Source organism: Vulpes vulpes, chromosome 3 (genome assembly GCF_048418805.1).
Source record: "Vulpes vulpes isolate BD-2025 chromosome 3, VulVul3, whole genome shotgun sequence".
Taxonomy (NCBI): domain Eukaryota; kingdom Metazoa; phylum Chordata; class Mammalia; order Carnivora; family Canidae; genus Vulpes; species Vulpes vulpes.
The window spans coordinates 80,410,884-80,422,958 of record NC_132782.1 but is presented as its reverse complement, the minus strand read 5'-3'; the positions used below and the strand labels follow the sequence as shown (position 1 = coordinate 80,422,958).

Below are 12,075 nucleotides of genomic sequence, written 5' to 3'. Positions count from 1 at the left end.
GCCCGATGCAGGACTCAATCTCAGGTCCCCGGATCATGACTTGAGCCAAAGGCAGATGCTTAACCACTGAGCCACCCAGGTGCCCCAATAAAGAAAATCTTAAAAAACAACAACACATAAACATAAGGAAACTGATACCCAGAGTGAGGAAAGGGCTGGTGTAAGTCATGGTGGGTCAGCTGGAACACAAACCCAGCTATCTTACTCCATCCAAGTCCCTGTAACACAATACGACACACCAGACACACCAGGTGGCTTATAAACAACACGCATTTGGCTCTCGCAGTTCTGGAGGCTGGGAAGTCCAAGATCAAGGTGGTGACAGATTCAGGGTCAGGAGAGGACCCGCTTCCTAGTTCCTAGACAACCATCTTCTCGCACGAGTCCTCACATGTTAGAAGGGGTGAGGGAGGGGCTCCTTGGGGGTTCAGTCAGTTAAGCATCCAACTGTTGGCTTCAGCTCAGGTCATGATCTTGGGGTCGTCGGATTGAGCCCTGAGTAGAGTCTGGTTCTGTGCTCAGCGAGGAGTCTGCTTGAGGATTCTCTCCCTCTGCCCCTCTCCCTGCTCATGAGCACGTTCCTCTAATAAATAGATCTTAGAAGAAGAAAAAGAAAAAGGTGCAAGGGAGCTCTCTGGGGCCTCTTTTCTGAGGGTACTATCTCCTTCTAAGGGCTTCTCCCTCCTGACCTCATCTCTCCCAAAGGCCCCACCTCCCAGTATTGCATCGGGATTAGGTTCCCACATACAAATTTGGGGTGTGGAGAGGACACAGACTTTCAGTCTATAGCTCCAGGTGTTCTGATTCTAGCCCCTTCCTGCTCAGACACACAGCCCCAACATTCATGGGTGTTTGTTTGGCTTTTTCTAACTATACCATTAATTTTTACCCATTTCAATATATTTATAAAATAATATTTAGTACTCCCATCATCCAGAGATAACTGCCACCATGTATCCTTATGGTCTTTTTTTAAAATTACAATAGTTTATTAGATTATTTTTAGGGGCACGTGGCTGGCTCAATGCAATGCTTGATCTAAGGTTTGTGGGTTTGGGTTCCACATTGGGTGTAGAGATTACTTTAAAAATAAAAAAAAATTAAGAAAAAAATTAAGAACACAAATAAAAATAAATCACACCATAGTTGCTATGACTATAGTTAATAATAGTTTATTGCACATTTGGAAGTTGCTAAGAAAGTAGATCTTAAAAATCATCAGAAGAAAAAAAGATTTTGTGGGGTGTCTAGCTGGTTCAGTCGGTAGATCATGTGATTTTTTTTTTTTTTTAAGATTTTATTTATTCATAGAGACACAGAGAGAGAGAGAGAGAGGCAGAGACACAGGCGGAGGGAGAAGCAGGCTCCATGCAGGGAGCCCAACGTGGGACTCGATCCCGGGTCTCCAGGATCATGCCCTGGGCTGCAGGCAGTGCCAAACCGCTGCGCCACCGGGGCTGCCCGATCATGTGATTTTTAATCTCACGGTTGTGAGTTTAAGCCCCACATTGGGTGTAGAGAGTACTTAAAATCTTAAAAAATAAAAAAAAGATTTTGTAACACTGTATGGTGACAGATATTAACCAGACTTACGTGGTGATTTCACAGTATATACAAATACTGAATCATTATGTTGCACACCTGAAACTACTATGATGTCATATATCAATTATACCTCAATAAAGGGGTGCCTGGGTGGCTCAGTCAGTTAAGCATCTGCATTTAGCTCAAGTCATGATCCCGGAGTCCTGGGGTCGGGTCCTGAGTCAGGCTTTCTGCTCAGCTGGAAGCCTGCCTGTGCCCATCTCCCTGCCTCTGGCTTGTGCTCGCTCTCATGTGCTCCCTCTCTCAGATAAATAAATAAAGTCTTTAGGGATCCCTGGGTGGCGCAGCGGTTTGGCGCCGGCCTTTGGCCCAGGGCGCGATCCTGGAGACACGGGATCGAATCCCACGTCGGGCTCCCGGTGCATGGAGCCTGCTTCTCCCTCTGCCTGTGTCTCTGCCTCTCTCTCTCTCTCTGTGACTATCATAAATAAATAAAAATTTAAAAATAAATAAATAAATAAATAAATAAAGTCTTTAAAAAAAAATTATACCTCGATAAAAAGAAAATACAGCAAACTTGAAAACAAAAACATTTCTTGGAAACTTTTCTTGTTTCCAAGAAAAAAAGGAGATAACCATAACTAACTCTCCTCTTTAAGGCTAACACCGTGTGATGCATTGATTTCGAACTTTTTCCCCTACTCACATTTTCTATTCAATTTTACATAAGATTTTTTTTTTTTAAGATTTTATTTATTTATTAGAGAGCACTTGAGCGAGCAGGGGGGAGGGGCAGAGCAACTCGCTGTTTCTCATCTGGCTGTCTTTTTTAAGGGATTTTTTAATATATTATTATTATTATTATTTTAAGATTTATTTCTTTTATTCAGAGACAGAGAGAGAGACTAGAGGCAGAGACACAGGCAGAGGGAGAAGCAGGCTCCATGCAGGGAGCCCGACATGGGACTCGATCCCGGGTCTCCAGGATCACACCCTAGGCTGCAGGCAGTGCCAAACGGCTGCGCCACCGGGGCTGCCCCCTTTTTTTTTTTTTAAATATTATTTATTTATTTATTCATGTGACACACAGAGAGAGACAGAGACATAGGCAGAGGGAGAAGCAGGCTCCCTGTGGGGAACCTGATGCGGGACTCAATCCCAGGACCCTGGGATCACGCCCTGAGCTGAAGGCAGACACTCAACCACTGAGCCACCCAGGCGCCCTCTCGTCTGGCTGTCTTGTACATGCTCGAACATTATCCACATCCTTCATGATTCCCTTTGGTGACTGACCCATCATCTTTATAGATGGCCCATAATGTCCTCTACTGATGGACACTTCGGCTGCATCTCATTTGGGAGGGGGGGTTTGTATAAATAATGCTAAAAGTAAAATAATAAAATTATAATTAAAAGATATATAAAAATAGTATTTTGATGAATATGCATTTATCTAAATCCAGGCACACATTTTTTTTTTAATTGATTTATTTAAGTCATCTCTACACCCAACACGGGGCTTAAATTCATGACCCTAAGATCAAGAGCCTCATGCTTGACCAACTGAGCCAGCTGGGCACCCTGGGCACATATTTCTGATCACTTGGTCAGGTGACACTGTCAATTTCTAGACCAGGAACCCAGCAGCAGAGGGGCAGCTGGCCTGGCAGGATACTGCATGGTCTCAGGGGTGCTCACCATTTCCATCCGGGTCTTAGCTGGCACTCCAGTGGCAGCCACAGCCTCTCATTTCATGAGAGGTGTCATCCACATTCAGGGGGCAGGTGAGAAGAAAGAGAGGAAGCCCCATTTTCTAACTGCCACCTCCTTTCTTTCTGTTTTAGACCTTTCGCAGAAATCTGCAATGATGCCAAGGTGCCAGGTAAGGTGGAGACTGAAGAGACCACCTCACTGCCTCTTGGGGACCAGGTCTGTGGGCAGATCTGGCCCAGGTGGCATGTGGTAGGTAGCTGACCACCCTGAGGAAGTATAGTGCCCTCTGCCCAGTACGTCCACAGGGAGCCTGAGACTTCCCCCTGCAGGCCAGTGTCCCTGGAAGGCCCCAGGGAGCCTGCAGTTGTCCGTCAAGGGGGGACCCTGCCATAGCACAGCTGAGTGTGTCACCTGGGGATGATGGGAGCAGGCCAGAGCCAGGAGGAGAGGACAGTAGGTGGGATCATAGAAGCCACCTGGGGAAGACAGGGACAATACCAGCAGAGGGGGGCAGGCCGAGTGGCTGAGATGGGCTGGGCATAGGGGATACTCCACCATTCTCCCTGTATTTGCAGAACACACATCTGCACCAGACATTGTCTCTTAGAACCTATGAGTTCACAGGAAGCTGGGAGACCGTCTGGTATGATGGTTCTGCCTGAGAAGATGTACCCCGGGGATGGGGGGTGTTTCCCTGGGTGGGTGATTTGGAGGCATACCACTGATTAAAATACACAGATATAGTCCCAAACACATTGCGCAGCTGGGAAGCTGAAGCCCAGAGAAGGAAGGGGGGTTAGCAGGGCCACAAGGAGACTTGGTGGCCACCTTGAGCCATCCATCTAAGCTGCAGTCCCAGCAAGTGCTCAATGGGCACTGTGATGGGCCCCCATCCTGGCCTGAGACCCGAGGCCCCACCTCTAGAATGGGCCTAGGGTGGCACAGCCCAACCAGGAGCCCCCTCCCTCTGTCCTGCACTGGTCACACCAGATTTGTAGTAGGGAGGTGACAGATTTGGGAGCTGTTCTAGGTCAAAGGCAGAGGGGCAGAAGACTCTGCTGAGGCCTTGGGAGGAGAGTTTAGGACAAATTCTCAGAGCACAGATGCCATAACTTGCATCCAACACTCCACCATGGCCATCTTTGGGGTCTTAGAGTGACCCCAGGTTGGCCATGGCCCTTGGCCAGCACCTCTGCCTTCATTGTTCACGTGAGGCCTCCTACAAAAATCCCTTGTCTCTGGCCCATTCCCTGAGCTCCTTCTGCCCTGAGTCTTCTGTTTCCCAGGATGTCTGATTATGCCATGTCACAGACCCCCCAGCCTCTGATTTGTCTCCGCCAGTTGGACAAACAGCCACTTCATGGGCCCAGCCAGTGTTCATACTGTGTTATCACAACCCTTCTGGTGTCTACTCAGTGAGCTGGCCGCTCAGTCAAGCACCAAACCCTACTTGTGTGACACACAGTTGCAAATCTTTTCCAAGTCTCTTATATTCATATCAATTTAATTCTGCAGCCACAGAACACCTGCTGAGTCCTGCCCTGTGCTGGGCTCTTTCATACACATAATCTCCTTTGAGTCTCACATCACACTGTTTTTCCCATTTGGCTCAGAGAGGTTAATGCTAGAGAGCTAGCATTGGCGGTAATGGAATTTGAATCTAGGACTTTCGATTGTAAAGCAGTCTCTTTCCACGGAGACACTGCCTGCTGTGAACTGCTGTACTTGTGAACTGTCATTTGTCATAGCATTATCCACAGTTAACAATAGCGACAGTACTAGTTCTCGATTGTTAAGTAGATCTGGAGGCCCAGGCAGGTCACCCACGGGAGCCTCCCAGCAACCCTGCAGGATCTGACTCATATTTCATCTGAGAGGAAATGAAGGACAAGGGCCGAGTAACTTTAAGTGACTTTCTCCAAGGCCCAAGGCTGAGCCTTTCCCTGTGGGATGCTAGGCCCTGGGAGTTCCAGGGAGGCCTGACCCCATTGGGTGGTCTGGGGATGGTATGGTCTGGGGATGGTATGGTCTGGGGATGGTATCAGGAAGACCTGGGCCCGAACTGAGCCCACTTGGGAGGCACACCTGGGGGATGAGGCTTGTGTTAGCAAAGGCAGGCAGATGACCACTGGGCTGTGGGACCCAGCTAAGGCAGGAGGTTGGAGGGATGGGCCTTGGCCACCCGAGGGTGGGGGGAGCGGCAGGGAGGTCTGGAGCCTTGAATGCCGAGAAGAGGACTTGAAACATGAAAATAAAAGCCTTCCCTGGGTTTTAAAAAAAAAAAAAAGCCTTCTCCAGGGGGGTTCAAAGGGGGTTCAAAGCGCAGACACAGCAGCCGGCATGAGATGTCAACAGCCTTTTCTCCCACCAGCCAAAGACAGCAGCATTCCCAAGCGCAAGAGAAAGCGGGTTTCTGAAGGGAACTCCTTCTCCTCCTCCTCGTCTTCCTCCTCCTCATCCTCTAACCCGGAGTCTGTGGCATCCACCAACCAGATCTCACTCGTGGTAAAGTTGCACAGATCCAGACCTGACCGCCCTACTCTTTGGCCTTCACCCTGCGCTTGGGCCAGGCCGTCTGCTGTGGGACATGGGTTTGGGGTGCAGGGAGGCACTAAGTAAGCTCTGAGTGGGGCTCCTTGGCCTCAGGGTTGCACACCCATCTGCCGGACCTACTGGAGAGGTAGCCCAGGCCTGTCATCGGGCTGCTCACGTGCACCTGGGCAGGAAGCCACACCCCCACTGGGCATGTGGGCAAGCCGAAGCTGGGAGAGGGTAGAGGACTCCCCTGGGCGGTGCCAGAGCAGTACCCAGAGCTGACTCTCAGGTTCCCGGGTTGCCAGATGCTAAGTTAATCTCTGTGCTCATATCATGCGCTCTGGGCCTCACCACAGCCCTGTGAGGTGTGGGTGTTACCCACAGGGTACGGAGGAGGGAAACAAGGGTCAAGGGCTGGTTGACTGTGGCCTCACTGTGGTCAGCGGTGGTGGATGGATGGCCCACCTGCAAGCTCCTCCTATCCTGCCATGTGGTTGGATTGGGTTCTCTCCCATCCAAGAGGAAGAGCTCATTTTAGGGGCACACACACTTGCCAGTTCTTTCTTTTTTTTTTTTTTTTTTAATTTTTTTTTTTTAATTTTTATTTATTTATGATAGTCACAGAGAGAGAGAGAGAGAGAGAGAGGCAGAGACATAAGCAGAGGGAGAAGCAGGCTCCATGCACCGGGAGCCTGACGTGGGATTCGATCCCGGGTCTCCAGGATCGCACCCTGGGCCAAAGGCAAGCGCCAAACCACTGCGCCACCCAGGGATCCCTTGCCAGTTCTTTCTTATCTCAAAATACTAGCTTTGAAATCCTGAGTCCAGTGGGGAGAATACTGGAGCACATTTGAAAATGATTTGGGGATTTATTTTTGACCGTGCCTCCCTCTAACCCCTTTCCTAGGAAACCCCAAAGTTCAGGCTGTACCTTTCTCCCCACCTACGAGTGCCTATAGGGGGTCCCTAGTTCTTCCCACATCCAAGAGACAGGACTCTTTGGAGCATAAGCCCTGGAGAGGGCTGAGTTTGTGGGGGTGACCACCTGGGAGTGTTCAGAGCCACTCCTCAATCCCATCTGGTCCACATGAGTAGTGCCTGGGACAGGTGGGAACAGGTCAGAAGGCCCCAGCCCAGGCTCCATGGCCACTGGTGGACTGTGTGACCTTGGACAGGTCACATCCCCTCCCTGGACCTCCAGCCGCCTCAGAGTGAATAGCATCTGAGAAGGCCCTTCTGAAAGTAGAGCTAAGTGGTCTGGCGTTCTTTCCGTGCCATCTGGAGTCCTAACCCAGACCATTTGTCCCCTCTTTCTAGCAATGGCCAATGTACATGGTGGACTATGCCGGCCTGAACGTGCAGCTCCCAGGACCTCTGAATTACTAGACCTCAATGCTGAAATCAGGACCTCACTCAGAAAGACTAAAGGAAATGTAATTTATGTACAAAGTGTATATTCGGATATGTATCGATGCCTTTTAGTTTTTCCAATGATTTTTACACTATATTCCTGCCACCAAGGCCTTTTTAAATAAGTAAAAAAAAAAAAAAAAAAAAAATTTGCGCTTGCTTATAACTTTTGAGTATTCTCGTTTGGAATTACAACTGCGGCTGTCACTGGGATAAGGTCAGGAAACACAGCTCAGATGGCCCACCAAGGTCCCCCCACCATTCCTTGCCAAAGCAGAGGCAGTGTCCTTGTCCCCCACTGGGTCCTGGTGTCTGGGGCTGACTTCTCTCATTTCTCTCTCTGCTGCTGGGGCCGCGTGACTTCCGGATGAGGTGCCATGTAAGGGCAGGTGGCACACTGACCCCCTGGCCTTGGGGAGTGCACAGGGTGGCAACAGGGGTCTGTCGTGCTGAGTAACAGGTGAAGTCTAAGGTATTAAATATAATCGTCAAGGCTGGGATCTCCATGGCTGGAGAGAAGGTGGCTTGGCGAAGGGGCTCTGCTTTGGGGCCGAAGGGGTGGGGGGGTGGGATTTTTGATAGAGCTCAGGGCATCTGAGCAGCAGTGATGGGTCACAGCTGTGTCTCAGAAAGGCCACTCTGGTGGCAGGTGAGAAGATGAAGGAAGAGGACAGATCAAAAGGGCCTGGCACTGGGCGGCTCGGCCCATTCACGTGGGGTGGGGAAGGCAGGGAACCCTGGGAGCACAAGGCAGGGTGACCTCAGCACCGAATCAAGGACCATCTCTGAAGAGGAGACTTAAAGAGCACAGTCGGGGTTGGCAGGGCAAAGCTGAATGGTGTTCTAGGAGAGCCGCTTGTGCCAAGGCTGGGAGGCTGCCCGAGACCTTGGGCGTTCCAGGAACAGAGAGTGCCTGGAGGCAAGATGAGGGATCAGTGGGGATGCCCAGTGGGCTGTGTGCCGCACCCCACACAGGGAGCCAGGTTGAAGGGGTGAGTGCAGCAGGAATGCAGCCTGGGTTCTTCAGCTGAGCCATGTACCCTGGGGCCAGCCTGCACCCCTTTTTTCTGCTGGCCTTGTGGGCCAGGAAGAGGCAGCCTGGGGGGGGCCACCACTGGATCTGCATTATGGAAGGGCCCACCTTCCAGCAGGGAGTGCCTTGGAGGGCGGTGAGGAAGGAAGGAGAAGCTGGGAGACCACACCGGAGGCTCCTGTAGGGGCTCCAGGAGAGCTGGCCCCGGATCCAGCCAGGTGGAGCAGAACAAGGTCAGCCAGCAGGACTCGGAAGTCAATTGGACAGGCAGGCTCGGGCATGGAGGGGTCAGGGTGACCACAGGGGCAAGCCAAGGGCCAGAAGCGGGCCTACCACTTGGAGGAGCTGAGCTGTGACTCAGCCAATTAAGTGATCAAAACCGGCCAGGAGCGTCTGCCAACCCCCAGGGTCAGCCCGGTGCCCAGAGCGCAGCGCCCGGAGGGGAGGCCCCGGCCCCGCCTTCCGGACTCCGCTCCGTCCTGGAAAGATGCCAGAAGCCAGAAGCCGCAAGGCTGGCACGCGGCGCCCACACCGCTGCCCCGTCTGCTGCTGCCACCGCCTGCTCCCTCGTCCCGGCGCCCCGGACCCAGGGACCCACGAGGGCTCCGCACCGCACCCTCAGACCCCTGCCCCTTCCTGTCCAGGCTCAGGGCTGGGGCGCCCCCACAGCCAGCACCGCTGTCAAGGGCAGAAACTGTGGACTAGAAGGCGCTCTTGCATCTGCCCTCCGGCCCCCTGGACCTGCCTGCCAGCTCCTCGGCCGGCGGGGACCTTCTCCTCCACTCTCGTCCCCTGCCTCCCACCCCTCCCCTCCTCCTCCACCGCGGCCCCCGAGCAGGAGCGCCGGCCCCCGGGCGCCCCACCGCAGCCCGGCCCCGGCGCCCCCCCCCCCCCCCCCGGCCTCCCGCGCAGCCCGCCCCCGGCCCCCCGGCCGCCCCCGCGGGCGCCCCCCCGGCCCCCCCCGCAGCCCGGCCCCGGCCCCCCCCCCCCCGGCCTCCCCCGCAGCCCGCCCCCGGCCCCCCGGGCGCCCCGGCCTCCCCCGCAGGCCCCCCCCCCCGGGCGCCCCCCCGGCCCCCCCCGCAGCCCGCCCCCGGCCCCCCCGCAGCCCGCCCCCGGGCGCCCCCCGCCTCCCCCGGCCCCCCCGCAGCCCGCCCCCGGCGCCCCCCGCCTCCCCCGGCCCCCCCGCAGCCCGCCCCCGGCGCCCCCCTCCCCGGCCTTCCCCCGCAGCCCGCCCCCGGCCCCCCGGGCGCCCCGGCCTCCCCCGCAGGCCCCCCCCCCCGGGCGCCCTCCCGGCCCCCCCCGCAGCCCGCCCCCGGGCGCCCCCCGCCTCCCCCGCCCCCCCCGGGCACCGCCCCCCCCGCCGCCCCCGGCCGCCTGGCGCCTCCCGGTCGCCTAGAGACCAGCCCCGCCCCGCCCCGCGGCCGGAAGTGGCTCCTGCCCCGAGGGGCGGCAGCGCGGGGGGCGGGGCCCGCGGGGCCTCCCGGGTCCGCCTGCCTGCGCCGGGGCCGTGCCGACTGGGCAGTGACGCCTGCTGTGCGGCGCAGCCCCGCGCCTTGGGCCCGACCCCATCGCATAAAGCAGGAGGGTGCCCCCCGCACACCCCCTAGAAGCCGCGGCGGCCTGGCCGCTCCCCTGCCGGGAGCCCTGCGCTCTGGGCCGCGCGCCCGGACCGGGACCGAGGGCGGGGAGCGCGCGTGCCTGGGCCGCAGGCTGCCCGCCCCCTCGCCTCGGCGCCCGCAGCCCACGGGGATGCCTTCCCTTCCCTTCCCCGCTCGCAGCCCTGCTTCCTGCAGAAGAGCCCAGATGCTGTTTATGCAACCTCTCCAGAATCTCCGTGCACTGTACTTTTTAAAGTGATTTGATTCAAAGCACTCATTCTTTAATTAAAGTTCATTTAGCTGCCATCTGTCTGGGTTCAAAATGGCTTCGTGTTTTGCAACTCTAAATGAGGATTGTTATTGGATTTGTAAACACATCCACCAAAAAAAAAATCACAAAACATTTTCAAAAGTAATAAATGAGGAATGTGCAGAAGGAGTGTTAGGATCTGCATCTTAAACATTCTAATTGCCGGGGAATGTATTCTGGTGGGTACATAATCATTTTATATACAAATCTTTGTACAAAAATCTGGTATCAGTGAAAAGATCAAGATTATAGAAAATGCTGGAATTATATCTGATTGAAAACAGTAATAAAGCAATAATCAACGCTGAGACAAAGCTAGGGTGAGGCGGGAGGGGAACTGAGGGAGGGGTGGCTCTCAGGCACCTGCTCCCCTGCAGCCAGCCTCCTTCACAGCCCAGGTGCACCCCTTCTGCTAAAAAGGAGGTGATCCGGAGCTCCAGTGGCAGGGATTCCCTATAGCCCTGCAAGGGGCCTTCTTTTAAGGAGTCAAGACCTTATGGGGCACCTGGCAGGCTAAGTCCATAGAGCCTGGTGACTCTTGATCTCAAGTTTCTGAGTTCAAGCCTCATGTTGGGCATAGAGATTACTTAAAAATAAATTTATTTTTTTTAAAGATTTCTTTTTAAAAATAAAGATTTATTTATTTGGGGACATCTGGGTGGCTTAGTGGTTGAGCCTCTGACTTCTGCTCAGGTCATGATCCCAGAGTCCTGGGATCGAGTCCCTTATCCGGCTCCCTGCAGGGAGACTGCTTCTCCCTCTGCCTGCGTCTCTGCCTGTCTCCGTGTGTCTCTCATGAATAAATAAATAAAAATCTAACAACAACAAAAGAGAAAAGGTGTACTGATTGGGACAGTGGGTGGCTCAGTCGTTTGGGTGTCTGCCTTAGGCTTGGATCATGATCTCAGGGTCCTGGGATAGAGTCCCACATAGGCCTCCCTGCTCAGTAAGGAGTCTATTTCTCCCTCTGCCTCTGCCTCTCTGCCCTGCTTGTGCTCTCTCCCTCTCACTCGAATAAACAAATGAAATCTTTCAAAAATTAATAAAAAAAATATTTATTTACTTATTTATTTGAGAGAGAGAAAGCACAAGTGGGAGTGGCAGCAGGAGATTGAGAGAGACTCTCAAGCAGACTCTGCACCTGAGCATGGAGCCTGATGCACGGGTCAGTCTCACCAACCTGAGATCACCACTGGAGCCAAAATCAAGAGTCAGGTGCTTAATCGACTACACCACCAAGGCACCCCAAAAGTAAAAATAAAATTTTTAAAAGATTTTATTTATTTATTCATGACAGACACAGAGAGAGAGAGAGAGGCAAAGACACAGGCAGGGGGAGAAGCAGGCTCCATGCAGGGAGCCCGACATGGGACTCAATCCCAGGTTCCCAGGATCATACCCTGGGCTGAAGGCAATGCTAACCTGCTGAGCCACCCGGGTTGCCCAATAAAAATAAAATTTTAAACATTTTTTTTAATTTTTTTAATTTATTTATGATAGCCAGAGAGAGAGAGAGAGAGGCAGAGACACAGGCAGAGGGAGAAGCAGACTCCACGGACCGGGAGCCCGATGTGGGATTCGATCCCGGGTCTCCAGAATCGCGCCCTGGGCCAAAGGCAGGCGCCAAACCGCTGCGCCACCCAGGGATCCCAAAAATAAAATTTTAAAAAATTATTGAAGGTTGTTTACTAAGCCCAATGATGCAAAGTCTCTGCCCTCCCACCTGGTCCAGCCAGAGAAGAGGAGAAAAGATGGAGAGGGAAAGTAGCCTTTTTTTTTTTTTTTTAATACTTCATGTGGTAGCCCAATGAAAGGGGAAATACTCTTCAGAAAAAGTAATAATGATTTTTCGGTGGGGAACCTGAGGCACAAAATCAGTAGAAGAGCAGGGCTGGAGGCGAGTCTCAGGGCAGCCAGCTCTCTCAAGATGC

The 12,075-nt window shown here is 53.5% G+C and overlaps 1 protein-coding gene across 6 annotated transcripts in view; it reads left to right on the top strand.

Annotated features, from left to right (window-relative positions):
• GTF2IRD1 (GTF2I repeat domain containing 1) overlaps positions 1-7,369 on the top strand; it is a 110,581-nt gene extending 103,212 nt beyond the window's left edge. For all 6 annotated transcript variants that reach the window (XM_072752839.1, XM_072752838.1, XM_026019587.2 and 3 more), the window contains 3 exons: positions 3,390-3,427; positions 5,630-5,763; positions 7,111-7,369. In XM_072752839.1, the coding sequence (XP_072608940.1) occupies positions 3,390-3,427; positions 5,630-5,763; positions 7,111-7,179 (241 nt within the window). In that variant the 3' untranslated portion in view covers positions 7,180-7,369. The remainder of the gene's footprint in view (positions 1-3,389; positions 3,428-5,629; positions 5,764-7,110) is intronic.
• The last annotated feature ends 4,706 nt before the right edge of the window (positions 7,370-12,075 follow it).